This window comes from Sorex fumeus, unplaced genomic scaffold (genome assembly GCF_029834395.1).
Source record: "Sorex fumeus unplaced genomic scaffold, SorFum_2.1 ptg000226l, whole genome shotgun sequence".
Classification (NCBI taxonomy): Eukaryota; Metazoa; Chordata; class Mammalia; order Eulipotyphla; family Soricidae; genus Sorex; species Sorex fumeus.
The window spans coordinates 1,152,725-1,172,380 of record NW_026606283.1 but is presented as its reverse complement, the minus strand read 5'-3'; the positions used below and the strand labels follow the sequence as shown (position 1 = coordinate 1,172,380).

Sequence of the window (19,656 nt, the reverse complement as noted above, 5' to 3'; positions counted from 1 at the left end):
CACACACAGACATACAGTCATACACACTGACAGTCACACTGACCTACACACAGTCACACACAAGCACACAGTGACTCACACAGTCACACAGACACAGTCACACAGACACACTGACACAGTCTCACTGATGCTCAGTTACATACGGACATACAGTCACTGGCACACAGTCACACAGACATACAGTCACACTGACACAGTCACACCGACACACGGTCACACACATGGACATGCCGTCACTCATACTGACACAGTCACACACACGTACAGTCACTGACACAGTCCACACACACACCCAGTCACACTGACACCCAGTCACATGGACAGAGAGTCACACACACGCATACACCCACAGTCCCGCCCGCTCAACAGTCCCGGGGAGCAGGGTGGTGGGGGAGGGCGAGCGGGACCCCGGCTGAAGCCCGGCCCCCCCCAGATCGACGACAAGCAGCTGGGCGGGTACCTGTCGGAGCTGCGCCCCGTCACCATCGTCTTCGTGAACCTGATGTTCAAGGACCAGAACAAGGTGGAGGTGATCGGCTCGGCCATCCAGGACGCGTGCGTGCACATCAACGCCGTGCTGCGCACCTTCCGCGGCCAGATCAACAAGGTCTTCATGTTCGACAAGGTACGCGCTCGCCGGGATTCCTCCCCACCCCCAGGGCCGCTGGGCGAGCAGAGGGAGACCCCCGGCTCGGCCGCTGCCTCTGCCCGCAGGGCTGCTCCTTCCTGTGCGTCTTCGGCTTCCCGGGGGAGAAGGGCCCCGACGAGGTCACTCACGCCTTGGAGAGCGCCGTGGACATATTCGACTTCTGCTCCCAAGTGCACAAGATCCAGTGAGTGTCGAAGCCCCCCAGCCCAGCGGGAGTGGGACCCCCATTGGGGGGGCGACGGGGATGGGGTGAACGAAGGGGCTTCCTAAGACATACCCCCAAGGCTGGAGCAATAGCACAGCGGGTAGGGCGTTTGCCTTGCACACGGCTGAGCCGGGTTCGATTCCCAGCATCCCACATGGTCCCCTGAGCACCGCCAGGGATAATTCCTGAGTGCAGAGCCAGGAGGAACCCCTGGGCATTGCCAGGTGTGACCCCAAAAAGCAAAAAAATAGACATCCCCCCAAGTCCCCCATCCTGGGCTGGCGGTGCCCCGGCAGAGGCCACACTCCCAGCCCCGTTGGTTTTTATTTATTAATGTTTTTGGGCCACGCCCGGTGATGCTCAGGGCTGACTCCTGGCTCTTCGCTCAGGAATCACTCCTGAGGGTGCTCAGGGGGCCCCTATGGGGTGCTGGGGATTGAACTCGGGTCGGCCACATGCAAGGCCAGCACCCTCCCTGCTGTACTATCGCTCCTGGCTTAAAACAAGTTTTAGTAACTGGGCGTATTCCTGCCGTGCCCAAGGCCCCGAGTTTGATCCCCAGCACTGTACCACTGACCACTTACAGGAGAGCACTGGACGTGACCCCCCCCCACACACTGCTTCCCCACCGCCACGGCTCAGCCAGCCCAGAGCATGGAACGGTTAGATTTTGTTTGAGTATCTCCAACAGGGACGCCCCCCGCCAATGACAGGGAGACCAGATGGAGTCAGAGATTTCTAGACTGCGGTGCCATCGCTGAGAAGGGAAGCCGGCCATCCTCAGCACCCACCACCCCCTGCCTGGGTGCCTCCCTGTCTGGGAGCCCCACTCTGGACACCCCATGGCCCTCTCTCTCCCCCTGACCCCTGCACGGATGCCGTGTTCTCAGTGGGGGTCACTCCCCCTCAAAGTGGCGTCTGCCTCCCCTCTGACACCGCCAGCGACCGGCCGCAGTTGGGGGTCCCGGGAGGGGCTTCCAGCATCTTTTGCCAAGGGCCTCCCACCCTCTCAAGCCCGAGCATGGTCCCCAGTCCCCCTGCCTCATGTTCCCCCACCCGCCACTATCCTGTCCTCTTGCCCCTGCCAGCACCGTGTCCATCGGGGTGGCCAGTGGCATCGTCTTCTGCGGGATCATCGGGCACGCAGTGCGACATGAATACACAGGTACCCACCGGGCTTGGCTGGAGGAGGGCAGGGCTGAGGCAGGAGGCCCCCCCCCCCCACACACACACACAGAAAACTGGCCTGCAGCCGCACTCCGCTTAAGGCCAGGCTTATTCAGCATTCATGAAAACTAGGACATCAGGAGCGACTCCGGTTCGATTCCCAGCATCCCATAGGGTCCCCCGAGCACCGCCAGGAGTGATTCCTGAGTGCAGAGCCAGGAGTCAGCCCTGAGCATCGCTGGGTGGGACCCAAAAAAGCTAAAATATTATAAAAATAATAATAAATAAAGAGCAGCTTCATAGCAGGGTTTCTGCTCATTAAAAAAAAAAACAGACTGGGACATCAAGTGTGAAAATGCCATTGGTGGGGCTGGAGGGACAGCACAGCAGGGAGGGCGTTGGCCTTGCACACAGCTGACCCGGGTTCGATCCCCGGCATCCCAGAGGGTCCCCGGTTTCCTGAACGCAGAGCCAGGAATGAGCCCTGAACATGGCTGGGAGTGGACCCAAGTAAATGAAATCAAAAAGAAGATGCCATTTGGGGCCACATGCCTCCGAGGACACGCAGTTCCGAGACACTTTTTTGTCTCCTCTCTTTCCTCCTCCCTCTCTCTCTCCTCTCTCTCTGCTCTGTTCCTGCCTCTCCCTTCCTCTCTCCCCCTCCCCCTGCCCATCCCTCTTCCCCCCAACACCCCCCCCCCCCCAGTCATTGGCCAGAAGGTCAACATCGCGGCCCGGATGATGATGTACTACCCGGGGGTCGTGTCCTGCGACTCAGTCACCTACAGCGGCAGTAACCTCCCGGCCTATTTCTTCAAGGAGCTTCCCAAGAAGGTCATGAAGGGCGTGACCGACTCGGGGCCCGTCTACCAGTGTCTGGGCCTCAATGAGAAAGTGTGAGTCCTGGGAGAGCACGAGCCGGCCATCTCCTGTACAGAAATTGGGGTTGCGGGGGTAGGGAACTGTGACCACAGGGAGTCTCCAGAGCTGAAACGCTGGGCCTATTCCAGCGTTCCAAACCCTTCACGCGCCCCCGTTCTACTGGGGCTATAGCATGGTGTAAGGTGGGGGCAGAGGGTCCCCCCAGGTCTGAGGATCTGGGGGAGGGGGTCAGTCTCCAAAGGTGGCTTGCAAGTAGGACCGAGAGTGTCATCTCGCCTGGAGGACATATTCCTCAATGGAACCTCCTTCGTGTGGAGGGGTTTTTATTTTTTTACCCGGGTTCAATTCCTCCGCCCCTCTCGGAGAGCCTGGCAAGCTACTGAGAGTATCTTGCCCGCATGGCAAAGCCTGGCAAGCTCCCCGTGGTGTATTTGATATGCCAAAAACAATAACAAGAAGTCTCACAATTTGTTGTGAGATGTTACTGGTGCCCACTCGAGCAAACTGATGAACAACGGGAGGACAGTGCTACAGTGCTTTTACTTATTTAATTATTTTCTTTTTTCTTTTTGGGTCCCACCCAGTGATGCTCAGGGCTGACTCCTGGCTCTGCACTCAGGAATCACTCCTATGGGATGCTGGGAATCAGGAATCCCTGTGCATCGCTGGGTGTGATCCAAAAAATAAATAAATAAATAAAAAAGAGAGAGCGAGAGCATGGTGCTCGGAGTTGGGGGTAGGATCTTTCCAGAATCAAGGACAGTGCCCCCTTGGACACTTGCAGGGTGCCCGGCCAGGTGTTGGGTCTTTAGGGAGGGCTCAGCGCTGGTCCTTGGGAACATTTAGAGGCCGAGTGGTCAGTGTCGTGGGTAGGTCTGTTGCCGGCACTGTGTGCCGTGTCCACTGCCAGGTCAGGGCCTCTCCTACCTGTCTCTCAGGCCAGAAAGGACAAACAAGGAGACTTTCAGGCCCGAGGGACCCCGTGTCGGGAGCGGAGAGATAGCACAGGGGTTAGGGAGTCAATCCCCGACACCACCTCTGGGCACCGCCTGGGCACTCCTGAGCATTACTGAGTGCTCAGAACAGCACCACGGAAGCCCAAAAGAAGGGGAAAAGAGGGGCTAGAGTGATAGCACAGCAGGTAGGGCGTTTGCCATGCACGCGGCCGACCCAGGTTCGATTCCCAGCATCCCATATCGTCCCTTGAGCACCGCCAGGGATAATTCCTGAGTGCAGAGCCAGGAGTAACCCCTGTGCATCGCCAGGTGTGACCCCCCCCCAAAAAAAAGGGGGAAAGAGAGAGCCAGTTCCTGATGCTGGAGTCTAACGTCTGTCTTTTTTCCTTCCAGCATGTTCGGGATGGCTTACCTCATTTGCAACAGAAGCAAGGGCTACTCTTTGCTGGGTAGGTAGCGGGCCTGGATTCTGAGACGTCCTTGATTGACACACGGCCTGAACGTCCTTTCTCGAGCCAAACATACGGGAAAGCACCCCAGGAGTGTCAGCCGCCGAGCAAACCCAAGGACCAGGCAGAAACCGTGCGGGCCGAGAAACAGAAGCACAGTGATGGGGCTGGAGCGATAGCACGGCGGGTAGGGCGTTGGCCTTACATGCGGCCCGAGCCGGGTTCGATTCCCAGCATCCCATAGGGTCCCCCGAGCACTGCCAGGAGTAATTCCTGAGTGCATGAGCCAGGAGGAACCCCTGTGCATCGCTGGGTGTGACCCAAAAAGAAAAAAAAAAAAAACACAGTGATAGTATAGCGGGGAGGGCGTTTGTCTGGCATGTGGCTGACCTGGGTTCGACTACCAGCATCCCATAGGGTCCCCCGAGCACTGCCAGGAGTGATCACTGAGTGCAGAGTCAGGAGGAACCCCTGAGCATCTCCGGGTGTGACCCAAAAAGCAAAATAATGAAATAAAATAAAACCCAGGGACATCTATCCCCTCCCTTCCCTGGCTTTCCCCACACCCCCTGAGATGCAGCATCACAGGGATTGAGCCTGGTTGGAAAACCCACATGGATGGAATCACACCTGGTACAACCTGGTACAACCTGGTACAACCACCCTATGTCTTATTTTAATCAACACCATGTTTTGAAAATCTGCCAACTACTCATTTTCATTACATATAGAATTATATAAAAAGACATGAAATATATATATATATTTCATTGCATGAACTCATATATTTGGCAGGGAGGGGTTCACGCGGTGATGCTCAGGGCTGACTCCTCGCTCTGTGCTCAAGAATCACTCCTGGCGGGATGCCGGAGATCGAACCTGGATCTTGCTTGCGTGCAAGGCAAACGCCTTTCCCGCTGGGCTACCCATCTGGCCCCTCATTGCAGTATTTTTTTTTTTAGAAATAAGAGAAATTTTTTTTGCTTGGTTAGTTTCACTCCTACCTCCAATTCAGATAGTTCCGGTTTTTAATTCCAGATCGTGTGACCTAAGCAGATCCCATTTTTCAAACCACTGTCACTATCATCCCGTTAATCATTGATGACTCATGTGGGCTCCAGCAGTGTCTCCATTTGTCCCAGCCCTGAGATTTTATTTATTTATTTGCTTTTTGGGTCACACCCAGCAATGCTCAGGGCTGACTCCTGGCTCTGCACTCAGAAATTACTCCTGGCGGTGGTTGGGGGACCCTATGGGATGCCGGGGATCAAACCTGGGTTGGCTGTGTGCAAGGCAAACGCCCTCCCCGCTGTGCTATCACTCCGGCCCCAGCCCTGAGATTTTAGCATCGTAAACGTTATGCTATCTCCAAGGATGCCACACGCCAGCTGGATGTCCTTAGGCATAATGGTGACGCGCTTGGCTTGACGGGGAATGTGCAGAGGTTGGTGTCCACCAGGTAGGCCTCACAGGCCTCCTGCAGTACCATGATGGCTGAGCTCTGGGAGCACAGGTTGGTCTTGAAGTCCCACACGATCTCGCACACCAGCCGCTGGAACTGCAGCTGGCAGATCTCGCGTAATGACACTGTGTCGGGCTGGTAGGTGCGACTTCTTCTCGCTGCCTGTGGCTGGCGCGCTCTTGGGGGCCGCCTTGGTGGCCACCTTCCCGACCATTGAGTTGCACACCGTCTACTTAGTACGAGCCCTCTCGTCCTTCCCAACTCAGCTGGAGACTCCTTCAGGGTTAGGGAAATGAGACCGGTTTTAGCTACTGTTGTTGGCATATTGGGTACGTCACGGGTGATACGATAATTAAGTAGCCATGAGACTGAACATTACCAAAAAGGCCTTTATGCACAGCTGTAAAACCACAAGTTTCACTGGAAAGTTCTAGAGAATAAAAAAAAGGGTGGGGGGGTTGGAGCGATAGCACATCGGGTAGGGTGTTTGTTTGCCTTGCACAGGGCCAACCCGGGTTCGATTCCCAGCATCCCCTATGGTTCCCCGAGCACTGCCAGGAGTAATTCCTGAGTGCAGAGCCAGGAGCAACCCCTGTGCGTTGCCAGGTGTGACCCAAAAAGCAAAAAAATAAATAAATAAAAATTTAAAAAATAAATTTAAAAAAAGGGGAGGGTTATTACAGGAAATTACAAAGAAAAATGCCCATACTCCTGAAAAGCCCCAAGACTACTCTTAGGAGTGGGGATATGTTCTTATGGACTTTATTATTATTTATTATATATTATTTATTATATATTATTTATTATATATTACTTATTATATTAGCTCGAGCGGGCCCAGTAATGTCTCCATTGGAGATTTTGTTGTTACTGTGTCTGGCATATCGAATACTCTCGGTAGCTTGCTGGGCTCTCCGAGAGGGGCGGAGGGATCGAACTCGGGTCGGCCAAGTTGGCCGCTTGTAAGGCGAACGCCCTACCCGCTGTGCTAGCACTATAGCACTGTCCTCCCGTTGTTCATCTATTTGCTTGAGCGGGCACCAGTAACGTCTCCATGGTGAGACTTGTTGTGACTGTGTTTGGCATCTCGAAGACGCCATGAGGAGCTTGCCCGGCTCTGCTGTGTGGGCGGGATACTCTTGGTAGCTTGTCAGGCTCTTTGAGAGGGACGGAGGAATCGAACCCAGGTGGGCTGCATGCAAGGCAAACTCCCTACCTGCTATGCTACTACTCCAGACCATTATTCACGATCACGACCACCCTGTTGCTCGTCGATTGCCTCGAGCAGGTGCCAGTAACGTCTCCTTCGTCCTAGCCTTGAGATTTTTTTTTTTAAAGTGCCATATTCAAGGCTTTTTCAGGGTTAGGAGAATGAGACCCATCATTGTTACTGGTATTTGGCATATTGGGTATACCACGGGGAGTTTGCCAGACTCTGCCGTGTGGGCATGTTACATTTGGTAGCCTTTAGTAGTACATTCCAAACAGACCATTATTATTATTATTATTATTAAAATATCTCGAGATGACTCCATGTTGATTCAGTTCTGCTCCCTTTTTAAAACAAAACCCACAGGCCGGAACAAGGAGATCGACTACTTCGTGTGCACCATGAAGGAGTTCCTGAGGGCCAACTCGAGCCGCGTGCTGATGTTCGAAGGCCTGTCGGGGTACGGGAAGAGCCAGCTGCTCATGGAGATTGAGTACCTGGCCCAAGGTGAGAACCACAGGTGAGCGCCTTTCTTTCTCTTTTGGCTTCTGGGGGTCACCCCTGACGGTGCTCAGGGCTCACTCCCAGCTCTGTGCTCAAGGATCCCTCCTGGCGGTGCTCGGGGGATCCTAGGGGGATGCCGGGATCCAAGGTTTGATCCCACACATTGCAGGGCACCCCTCAGAGTGGTGCTGGGGTGATGAAGGGTAGGACTCAGAAGCTTCCAGAACACCCGGTTCTCGATATCCTCAGGCATGGCCAACACCAAGTCTCAATCCTGAGGCTGAAGCGTTTGCACAGTGGAGAGGGCATTTGCCTTGCATGCAGCCAACCCAGGTTTGATTCCCAGGAGCCCTGAGCACTGCCAGGAGTAACTCCTGAGTGCAGAGCCAGGAGTAACCCCTGTGCATCACCGGGTGTGACCCAAAAAGCAAAAAAAACAAAAAAAACAAAAAACCAAAAAAACAAAACAAAAGAAGTCTCAACCCTGAGCCCGGGCTGTTTCTTCCCATCCCCCCGCAAACAGGACCGTGGCCATCGTCCTGACGAAGATCAGCTTCACACAGAGCTTTTACACCATCCAGATCCTGATGGCCAACGTGCTGGGCCTGGACACGTGTAAGCATTACAAGGAGCGCCAGAGTAGCCTGGAGTGTAAAATCAAGACGTTGCTGAACGAGAAGTCCTACTGTCTGCTCAATGACATCTTTCACGTCCAGGTCGGCCGCGGGGGCATCGGGGCGGCGGGGGACGTGGGACCCCGGGAGCGGGACCCTGCCTGGGAGACAGACCCCAGAGGATCCAGCTGCTTCCTGTCACAGGGGTGCAGCCCTTTGGCTCCCATGGGGCGCCCCCGGGTCTCCCGTGGACCGAGCACCCTAACTCTGCTTCCTGTCTCACTGTTGTGAAGTGGGGGACCTCTAAAACGGCATTGCGGGGTGTGGGTCATCTTGGGAGATTTGTGTTTTTTTTGTTTGTTTTGGTTTTGGCTTTTGGGGCCACACCCGGCGACGCTCAGGGGATATTTCTGGCTTTGCACTCAGGGATCACTTCTAGCAGTGCTCACCTCTGAGCACCCTATGGGATGCCGTGGCTTGAACCCAGGTCAGCTGCGTGCAAGGCAAACGCCCTTCCCGCTGTGCTATCACTCAGGCCCATCTTGCGAGGTTGGGGGGCGGTGCTCAGCGCTGACTCCTGGCTCTGCGCTCTGGGATCACTCCCGGCAGAACTCGGGGGATCCTATCAGATGCCAAGGATCGAACCCAGGTCAAACATGTGGTAGGCAAGAGCCCTCCCAGCTGTCCTATCGCCGACCACCCCACAAAAATGACTTTACAGGGACTGAAGTGATAGCAACGGGGAGGGCGTTTGCCTTGCATGCAGCCAACCTGAGTTTGATTCCCAGCATCCCACAGGGTCCCCCAAGCACCGCCAGGAGTGACTCCTGAGTGCAGAGCCAGGAGTATCCTCTGTGCATCGCTGGGTGTGACCCAAAAAAGGAAAAAAAAAAAACCTTTACAGTTTCTGTGTGACTTAGTATGATCTGGCAGGTCAGAGAGATAGCACGCCTGCAAGACATGCTTTGTTTGCATGAGGCCGGGTTTGCTGCCCCCACTCTGCATGGTCACCTAGAGACCCACCAGAAATAGCCCCCAAATAAAAACAAATATGAGATAATACAATGGGGAGGGGTTTGCCTTGCACGCAGCCGACCCAGGTTCAGTCCCCAGCATCCCATGTGGTCCACCAAGCTCTGCCAGGAGCAATTCCTGAGTGCAGAGCCAGGAGGAACCCCTGAGGGTTCAGGGGGAGTTGGGGGAGATGGGTGACCCCGAGTTTCCTCTGCTGGTCTCCCACACCCAGGACGCCCCCCCATTCTTCCTACAGTTCCCCATTTCCCGGGATATTTCCAAGATGACCCCCCAAAAGAAGCAGGCCCAGCTAGAGGCCCTATTCATGAAGATCCTGGAGCAGGTACAAGCAACCACACACGTGGGGGTCCCACCAGGGCCGGGACCACCACCCCCACCCCACCCCCTGCCAAGCAGTCCCACAGGGTCCCTGAGTCACACCCCACTGACAAGGAGAAGCTCAGGACGACTCGCGCCCACAACCCCCAAACACTGCAGCGAGTCCCACCAGCTTTTTGAGGGGAACTGCTGGTGGTGCTCGGGGGTCTCTATGAAGTGTCGGGGATCGAACCTGCATCAGCTGTGTGCAAGGTAAACGCCCTGCCTGCCATCCTGTTGCTTCAGCCCACAAAAGACGTTTTGAAAGCTCTAGGATATGGCCAGAGAGATAGTCCAGCGGGGTGGACAGTTGCCTTGAAAGCAACTGGCCTGGGGCTTGAGCGATAGCTCAGCGGATAGGGCGTTTGCCTTGCATGTGTTCGACCCGGGTTCGATCCCCAGCATCCCATATGGTCCCCTGAGCACCGCCAGGAGTAACTTCTGAGTGCAGAGCCAGGAGTCAGTCCTGAGCATCGCCGGGTGTGGCCCCCAAACAAACCCCCCAAAAAAAACAAGACAAAAATTAAAAATTAGGGCCAGAGCAATAGCACTTTGCCTTGCGTGCCACCAACCCGGGTTCAACCCCCAGTTATCTTATAGGGTCCCCGGGGCACCAGTTCCTGAGTGCAGAGCCAGGAGTCAGCCCTGAGCACTGCTGGGTGTGACCCCAAAAGCAAAAGAAAGAAAGAAAGAAAGAAAGAAAGAAAGAAAGAAAGAAAGAAAGGAAGAAAAACTCCGGGACTGGGGCCGGAGTGATAGCACAGTAGGGAGGGCATTTGCCTTACATGTGGTTGACCTGGGTTCGATCCCTGGCATCCCACAGGGTCCCTTGAGCACTGCCAGGAGTGATTCCTGAGCGCAGAGCCAGGAGTCAGCCCTGAGCATCGCTGGGTGTGGCCCCCCAAACAAACCAGAAAACAAGATAAAAATTAAAAATTAGGGCCAGACCAATAGCACAGCGGGGAGGGCCTTTGCCTTGCACGTGGCCAACCCGGGTTCGATCCCCAGCATCCCCTAGGGTTCCCTGAGCACTGCCAGGAGTGATTCCTGAGTGCAGAGCCAGGAGGAACCCCTGAGCATCTCCAGGTGGGACCCAAAAAGCAAAAAAAAAAAAAAAAAAAAAAAAAACCAAAAAACTCCGGGGCTCCGCAGACCGTGCGGGAGGAGCGGGTCATCTTCATCGTGGACGAGGCCCAGTTCGTCGACTCCACCTCGTGGGCCTTCCTGGAGAAGCTGCTCCGGGCGGTGCCCATCTTCATCATCATGTCACTGTCGCCCTTCACCGACATCCCCTGCAAGGCGGCCAGCAGCATCATCAAGAGCAGGATCACCACCTACGTCACGCTCGGGGCCCTGCAGCCCAGGGACATCCGCAACAAGGTGTGCCTGGACCTCAACGTGCACGGGATCCCCAAGGAGCTGGACCTGTGAGTGGCAACCGCCTGCGCAAGCGCGCACGTGGGGCGTGGGGGGGGGGCGCAGGCCAGGCAACTGCTCTGCGCGTGCGTGGTTCCTTCTCCAGCGTCCCCGAACCTGGTTCGAATCCCTGCTTCCCCTCCACCACCACCCCCCCACCCGCCCAGCCTCATTTCCTTCGGGTTTCCCCAGTCTCTGCTCAAGAGTGAGCCCACAGCTAGGAGGAAACCCTGAGCACTGTCCACTGTGCCCCGGCCCTCCCCTAAAGAAATAAGGGGAAATCAAAGAATTTTTGAAGACAGTTCAAGAGGAACCAGAGCTATAAGGCTGGGGGGGAGGGGAATGTGTGGGTGTTGGCCTTGCACGTGGCCGACCTGGGTTCGAAACCCGGCATCCCACAGGGCCCCCCCATCATCACCATGGAGCACTTGCTAGTTGGAATCCCTGACTGCAGAACCAAGAGTCAGCCCTGAGCACCGCCAGGTGTGGCCCTAAAGGCCAAAAATAGAGAGAGAGAGAGAGAGAGAGAGAGAGAGAGAGAGAGAGAGAGAGAGATAAAAGACAGTTCAAAGAGCTGGAGCTCACGGTCGGCATGCAGGAACCTCGGGTTGATTCCTGCACCGTGAGCACAGCCAGAGCGCTGAGCGTTACCAGGTGTGGCCCCCCCCCCCCCAACTGAGAAACATAGTCAAGATGGAATGAAGAATAAAGAAGGGGCTGGAGCCATAGCACAGCGGGGAGGGCGTTTGCCTTGCACGCGACCAGCCCGGGTTCAATTCCCAGCATCCCATAGGGTCCCCTGAGCACTGCCAGGGCTGATTCCTGAGTGCAGAGCCAGGAGTAACCTCTGTGCACCACCGCTGGGTGTGACCCAAAAACCAAAAAAAAAAAAAAAGAATAAAGAAGTGATGTTGGTAGGCCCACGGGTGACTTATGTGAAGCGGGGAGGAAAAAGACAATCACTTTCTCCCCATCCGCCGTTGCCACCCGGGATCCAGGATTACTGGGTTCTTGTCTCACCTCAAAGAAAGGAATTTCAGAAGTAGACAGGCAGTAAAGTAAATAGATTTTACTTGGAGGGTTTTGAAGGTGTGTGTGTGTGTGGGACGAGAGAGAGAGAGAGAGAGAGAGAGAGAGAGAGAGAGAGAGAAAGAACCCGGGCTTCTCCAAGGGCAGAGAGACCCCTACACACACCCCCGCAACAGACAGGAAAGCATGAAAGTCCCCATCTCAAGAGGGCAGATGCGGGTGACACGTGTGCTCGGCCACATGGGCGTCAGCAGCACATGGGCTCAGGCAGCGTATGTGCGCCCTTCCTGTGTCCAAGGTGGCTTTTATAGGCTCTTCTCGGGTTGTCTTGATCCGGAACATTCTGGAGTCTTCTCAGGGCTGAATCACTAAAGTTAATCGGATTAAGGGAGAGGTCGGAGGGTTTGAGGAACTTCTTGGGGAGGGGTCCAGTCTCCTCAGGATCTAGGGCAGGTCTTATCAGGTCTCTGTTTTCCGTATCCGCTGGGTGGATCAACCTTAGAACTTTCCTTCCCAAAAGTTTTGTCGAACTAAACTTCATTGTGGAGGCCCTTTCCCTGTCTACCTGCCTGCATCAGTAGCACTGTCCTCCCATTGGTCATCGATTTGCTTGAGCGGGCACCAGTAACGTCTCCATTGTAAGACTTGTTACTGTGTCTGGCATCTCGAATTCGCCACGGGGAGCTTGCCAGGCTCTGCCATGCGGGCGGGATACTCTCGGTAGCTTGCCGGGCTCTCTGAGACGGATGGAGGAATCGAACCTGGGTCGGCCTGCCTACATCAGAAGGACTAAAATAAAAATAATTCAGGCACCAATTAGGCATCCTCTCCCTCCCTCCCTCCCTCCCTCCCTCTCTCTCTCTCTCTCTCACACACACACACACACACACACGTGTGCGCACACACACATTGTCTCTTGTTCCTCTGTCTCTCTCTGCATATAGCTGTATTCTGGGCACATATTTATGGCATATCATGACACTTGCAGAAATACATACATAGACTTTGCCGCAAATCTGTTAGAATTGTTCAAAGCTACATAGGTCAGAAACTTGGAGTGATTTTACAGATCCCAGGCTGTTTTCTCTCTCTCTCTTTTTTTTCTTTTTGTTCACACCCAGTGATGCACAGGGGTTTCTCCTGGCTCTGCACTCAGGAGTCACCCCTGGCGGTGCTCGGGGGACCCTATGGGATTCCGGGAATTGAACCTGGGTCGGGCGCCAGCGTGCAAGGCAAACGCCCCCCTCCCCGCTGTGCTATGGCTCCAGCCTCAGGCTGTTTTCTCTTTCTCCTTTCTTCCCTCCTCCTCCTCCTCCTCCTCCTCCTCCTCCTCCTCCTCCTCCTCCTCTTCCTCCTCCTTTTATTGTTGTTGCTCAGGCCAGAGCCTGCGGTGCTCTGGGCTGACTCCTGGCTCTGTGCTCAGGGATCCCTCCTGGTGGTGCTCGGGGGACCCTAGGGGATGCCGGGGATCGAACCCGCTTTGGCTGCGTGCATGGCGAGCGCCCTCCCCGCTGTGCCTTGTCACTAAGAAGCCGTCCTCCTTTTCTGTGCCAGTGCTGGGGCATCAAACCCAGCAGCCGGTGCAGGCAAGCGCCTGCCTTTCCCGAGGGGCGAGGGTTCCCGGCCGGGGACTCTCCTAGCCGGGCTGTTTGGTGGGTATCAGGGCCTGAGAATGTGGTGACGGGACCATCCCATCACCCCCACAGGGCTCCAGGCTCAGAGCTGACAGTGCTTGGGTGCCAAGTGGTGCCAGGGATCAAACCCAGCCCACACTCCAGCCCTATTTTTTTTTCTTTTTGGGTCACACCCGGCGATGCTCAGGGCTTACTCCTGGCTCATGCACTCAGAAATCACTCCTGGGGGGGGGGGGGGGCTATGGAATGCTGGGAATTCAACCCGGGTTGGCCGCGTGCAAAGCAAACGCTGCCTTCCCCAAAAAGCAAAAAAAAAAAAAAAAAAAAAAAAGAAAGAAAGAAAGCACGCTGGGTCCAGAAAGCACAGTGGCCAGGGGCAAGCTCCCTCTCAGGGCCAGGATGCGCCCTGGGCTCTCTGCTAGTGGCTACGTTTCCTGCCCAGCCGCCCCCACGCACCCCTGCGCCCGCCCCAGGTACCTGATCAAGGGCAGCTGCGGGATCCCCTTCTACTGCGAGGAGCTGTTGAAGAACCTCGAGCATCACCACGTGCTGGTCTTCCGGTCCCTGGAGCTGGAGGAGAAAAGCCCCCTGAACTGGCACACCCTCTTCAGTGAGTCTCTGCCCCGCCCCCCCCACCGTAGGGGTGCGGGGTGCAGGGGCAGGACGGGCTGGTTCCAGGCTGCTTCCCGGAGGACCCTGGGGGTGCGAGCCAGTGCTGGCGTCCAGGCGGGATGCTGGTGGACACGCATATCCAAAGCCCTGAGTTGGATCCCCAATGCCGACCACATGCACCCAGTGCGAGAGAGACTGTGCAGGGCTGGAGCAATAGCACAGCGGGGAGGGCCTTTGCCTGGCACGCGGCCAACCCAGGTTCGATCCCCAGCATCCCATAGGGTACCCCTAGTGATTCCTGAGTGCGTGAGCCAGGAGTAACCCCTGAACATCGCTGGTTGTGACCTAAAAAGCAAAAAAAAAAAAAAAAAAAAAAAAAAAAAAAACCCAAAAAAAAACAGAGAGAGAGAGAGAGAGAGATCGTGGCAGCGCCCCTGATGCCACGGGAGCATGCAATCTCCACACACAGACAGATGCATGCCAGCATCTCCTCAAAAGGCGTGGGAGCTCCCCTCGGCTGAGCAGATGTGTATCTGGACACACACACACACGCACACCCCACAAAGCACCACAATAAGATGTGCACAAGTTGTCTCACAGATCTCACAGATGCAAGTCATGCTCACATGAGACGCGTGTCTGCTACATACACCATGCACTACATACGTCATGCAGTTTTGGAATTTTTTATTTATTTATTTTGCTTTTTAGGTCACACCCGGCGATGCTCAGGGGTTACTCCTGGCTCCTCTGAACTCAGGAATCAGTCCTGGTGGTGCTTAGGGGACCCTATGGGATGCTGGGAATCGAACCCAGGTCAGCCGCATGCAAGGCAAACGCCCTCCCTGCTGTGCTATTGCTCCAGGCCCACGTCATGCCTTTTTGTCATCGTCAGTCGGGGCCACATCTGTGGCTGTCCTGGGTCTGTGGTGGTGGGGGATGTGGGGGTCTGCTCCCAGCAGTACTTAGGGGGCCCTGTGCTATGTCTGGGAGTCACTCTGGAGCCACGTACAAGGCCAGAAAGTTCCTTCACCTCTGTACTCACTCTCCAGGCCCGTGGGTGCCACTTTGACCACATGTGCGAATGACCCTGATCCTTGCAGTGACATATGGGAGGGACAAGGCCGGAGCAATAGTCCAGCAGGGAGGGTGTTTGTCTTGCAGTCAACCAACCTGGGTTCGATCCCCGGCATCCCATACGGTCCCCCGAGCACCGCCAGGAGTAATTCCTGAGTGCAGAGCCAGGAGTCAGCCCTGAGCATCGCCAGGTGTGACCCAAAAGGCAAAAAACAAAACAAAACAAAGCAAAAACAAAACCTCTCTCTGTTCTGTGTCACGTCTGATCCATCTCGAAGCTCCGGTGGGAAAAAAATCAGAATCAACTTCTTTCTCTTGTTGGCCCCTAGAGAATATTACTATGCCGACGGATGAGCTGAAGTCACTCTCCGCTAACAAGGACGAAAGTCAAGAAATCTGCAACCTGGCGAGCGGGGTCATCCTGAAAAACTTGTCCCCCCCATCTTCACTGAAAGGTACTGGCCAGGTGGGCTGGGGGGCAAGGGGGACAGTCAGCTAGCCCCACCACCCCCATCTACTAGGTATGGGCCCCCCCCGTTTTTTTAATCAATCTCTGTGTTTATTTATTTATTTAATTTTTGTAAATGGAATCACAATGAGACACAGTTACAAGGCTGTTCATGATTGAGTTTCAGTCATATAATGTTCCAACACCCGTCCCTTCACCAGGGCACATTTCCCACCACCAGTGTCCTCAGTTTCCCTATTGCTCCTCTATCACCTCACCCCACCTGCCTCTGTGGCAGGCACTTCTCTCTCTCTCTCTCTCTCTCTCTCTTTCTCTCTCTCCCTCCCTCCCCCCTCCCTCCTTTTGGGACTTATAGTTTGCAATACTAGTACTGAAAGATTATTATCAGGTATATCCCTTTGTCTACTTTCAACACTCAGTTCCTGTCCATAAGGATCATTTCCAACTACTATTGTCCTACTGGTCCCTTCTCTATCCTAACTGCCCTGTACCCAACCCCCCAACACACACACACACTTTTTTTTTTCGCTTTGGGTCACACCCGGCGATGCTCAGGGGTTCCTCCTGACTCTGCACTCAGGAATTACCCCTGGCAGTGCTCAGGGGGGACTATATGGGATGCTGGGATTCGAACCCGGCTCAGCCACGTGCAAGGCAAACGCCCTACCCGCTGTGCTATCGCTCCAGCTCCCCTGACACACTTTTGTGGCAAGCTTCCAACCCACTGACCAGTCCTCCTGGGCCCTGGATATATGGCCCCTATATTTATTTATTTATTTATTTATTATTTCTTTTTGGGTCACACCAGTGATGCTCAGGGGTGACTCCTGGCTCTGCACTCAGGAATCACTCCTGGCAGTGCTTGGAGGACCCTATGGGATGCTGGGAATCGAACCCGGGTCGACTTCCTGCAAGGCAAGCACCCTCCCCGCTGTGCTATCACTCCAACCCTGGCCCCTGTTTTTAAAAGAAGAAAAATGGTAGATGTTGGTGCAACAGTGCAGGGGTTACTGCACACACCAGGCATGTGGACCCTGACTCGATCCCTGGCACCCCATCAGATCCCCCATGCCCCTCCACGAGCGATCCCCTGAGCACAGAGCCAGGAGCAAGCCCTGCACACTGCTGAGTGTGGCCCCGAAACAAAAACACAAAGCATAAACTATGGGGGCTGGAGAGTACAGTGGTTAGGGCACTAGCCTTGCTCAGGTCCATCTTTGTTCCATCCCCAGCACTGCATAGGGTCCCCCGAGCCCTGCCAGGAGCGATCCCTGAGCACTGAGCCAGGAGCAAACCCTGAGCACTGACAGGTGTGGCCCCCCCAAATGAAATCAAAAGGACAGGAGAGAAAGCACAGGCCATAAGACACTGGCCTTGCATGTGGCCAGCTCAGATTCAGTCCCCAGCCTCCCAGAGGGTCCCCTGAGCCCCACCAGGAGTGATTCCTGAGTGCAGAGCCAGGAGTCACCCTTGCCCACTGCCAGGAACTGCCCCCACCAAAAAAAATTATATTTCAAATATCTCGGGGTTGGAGAAAAACACAGAAGACTCTTGCCTGGTGCTTGCAGAAGACCCAGGTTCGATCCCCTGCATCTCAGATGGTTCCCTGGGCACTGCAGGAGTGATCCCTGAGCACAGAGCTAGGAAGGACTCAGCACTGAGCACCGCTAGGTGTGACACCCCCCCAAAAAATATATATATATATAAAGGCAGATCACCTAGAATTTGATGACATTTGGCGCGGGGGTGTCTGACCTCCATCCCCCCCCCCCACAGCACCTTTGCCAGTCCCGGTCTCAGGGGATCCACAAAGCCGGATCTGGCGACTGCAGCTTTGAGCCGGGCTCACTGCACGCGGGGCTGGACAGACTTATGCACGCGGGCTGGGTACATGCGCCCAGCGGCTGGGTGCATGCACGCAGGAGCTGGACGCGCACACGCGGGGCTGGGCTCACGCACGCGGGGCTGGGTGCACGCACGGGGCTGGGCGCACGCAGGGCAGGACGCATGCGCGCGTGACTGGATGCACTTGGGACTCGGCGCACCTGGGCCTGGGCACACGCGGGCCTGGGTGCATGCACGCAGGGGCTGGGCGCACACACGTGGTTTGGGTGCACGCATGGGGCTGGACGCACACGGGACTGGGCACACGCACGGGGCTGGGCACACGCGGGACTGCGTGCACACACAGGACTGGGCGCACACACACAGGGCTGGGTACATGCATGAAGGGGCTGGGCGCCCGCACACGGGCTTGGGTGCACGTATGGAGCTGGACATACTTGGGGTTGGGCGCACGTGGGTCTGGGTACACGTGGGCCGGGCGCACACTTGCGGGGCTGGGTACATGCACGCAGGAGCTGGGCGCACGCACGTGTGTTTGAGTGCACGCACAGAGATGGGCACACGCGAGACTGCGTGCACACACGGGGCTGGACACCCGCGGGCTGGGCACACACATGCAGGGCTGGGCACATGCACGAAGGAACTGGGCGCACACACGTGGGTCTGGGTGCAACCACAGGGCTGGACGCACTTGGGGCTGACCCACGTGGGTCTGGACACACGTGGGCCAGCAGCACACACGCGGGGCTAGATACATGCTCGTGGGGCTGGGCGCACGCACGTGGGGCTGGGTGCATGCACGGAGCTGGGCACATGCACACACGTGGGGCTGGACGCTCGCACGCACTTGGGGTGGGACGCACTTGGGGCTGGGCGCACGTGGGATGGGCGCTCGTGGGCCGGGCGCGCAGACGCGGGGTTGGGTGTATGCACGCAGGAGCTGGGCGCACACACATGGTCTGGGTGCACGCATGGGGCTAGACACCCGCGGGGTTGGGTGCACGTGGGCCCGGGCGCACACACACGGGGCTGGGCGCATGCATGTGTGTCTGGGTGCGCGCACGTGCGTCTGGGCGCACGCATAGGCTGGACGCATGCGGGATTGGGCGCACACACGCGGGGCTGGGCGCACGCACGTAAGTGGGTCTGGGTGCACACACGGGGCTGACGCACTTGGAGCTGGGCGCACGTGGGCCTGGGCGCACACACATATGTCTGGGTGTATGCATGGGGCTGGGCGCACGACGGACTGGACTCACACATGTGGGTCTGGGCACACGTGGGCAGGGCGCGCACACGCGGGGCTGGGCGCATGCACACGGGGGCTGGGCGCATGCACGTGGGTCTGGTGCACGCACGGAGCTAGACACACGAGGGACCGTGTGCACGCACGGGGCTGGACGCACTCGGGGCTGGGCTCACGCGGGCCGGGCGCACACACGCGGGGCTGGGTACATGCACGCGGGGGCTGGGCACACGCACGTGGGTTTGGGTGCATGCATGGGGCTGGACGCACGCGGGGTTGGGCGCACGTGGGTCTGGGCACACATGGGCTGGGCGCACACACGGGGCTGGGTACATGCACGCAGGGGCTGGGCGCACTTGGAGCTGGGCGCACGTGGGTCTGGGCACACACAGGCCAGGAGCACACGCGGGGCTGGGGACATGGAGGCAGGGGCTGGGCGCAAGCACGTGGGGCTGGACGCACGCACGCACGCGGTCTGGGCGCACGCGGGGCAGGGCGTGCGGGGCTTGCGGGGCTCTGACCGTCCCGCCCGTCCCGCCCCGCAGAAGTGTCGCTGGTGCAGCTCGACAGCATGAGCCTGTCCCACCAGATGCTGGTGCGCTGCGCCGCCATCCTGGGCCTGACCTTCACCACCGAGCTGCTCTTCGAGATCCTTCCGTGCTGGAACATGAAGATGATGATCAAGGCGCTCGCCAAGCTCGTCAAGTCCAAGGTCTTCGGCTGCTACCGGGACGGCCGGATGCTGCGCCTGGCGCTGCGGCAGAACCCGACCTCCGCCGAGGTCCACCACCGCTCCCTGTCGCTGCGGCCGGCGCTTGGCATCAGTGAGTGGGGCCTC

General features: G+C 56.7%; 1 protein-coding gene across 1 annotated transcript in view; it reads left to right on the top strand.

The window, feature by feature from the left end:
- Positions 1-19,656, top strand: part of ADCY10 (adenylate cyclase 10) — a 50,490-nt gene that overhangs the window by 8,952 nt on the left and 21,882 nt on the right. Inside the window, exons 8-19 of the mRNA XM_056108601.1 lie at positions 434-625; positions 715-833; positions 1,943-2,019; positions 2,728-2,917; positions 4,253-4,308; positions 7,347-7,500; positions 8,008-8,200; positions 9,369-9,455; positions 10,643-10,917; positions 14,043-14,179; positions 15,588-15,713; positions 19,364-19,642. Coding sequence (XP_055964576.1) covers positions 434-625; positions 715-833; positions 1,943-2,019; positions 2,728-2,917; positions 4,253-4,308; positions 7,347-7,500; positions 8,008-8,200; positions 9,369-9,455; positions 10,643-10,917; positions 14,043-14,179; positions 15,588-15,713; positions 19,364-19,642 — 1,885 coding nt within the window. The remainder of the gene's footprint in view (positions 1-433; positions 626-714; positions 834-1,942; positions 2,020-2,727; positions 2,918-4,252; positions 4,309-7,346; positions 7,501-8,007; positions 8,201-9,368; positions 9,456-10,642; positions 10,918-14,042; positions 14,180-15,587; positions 15,714-19,363; positions 19,643-19,656) is intronic.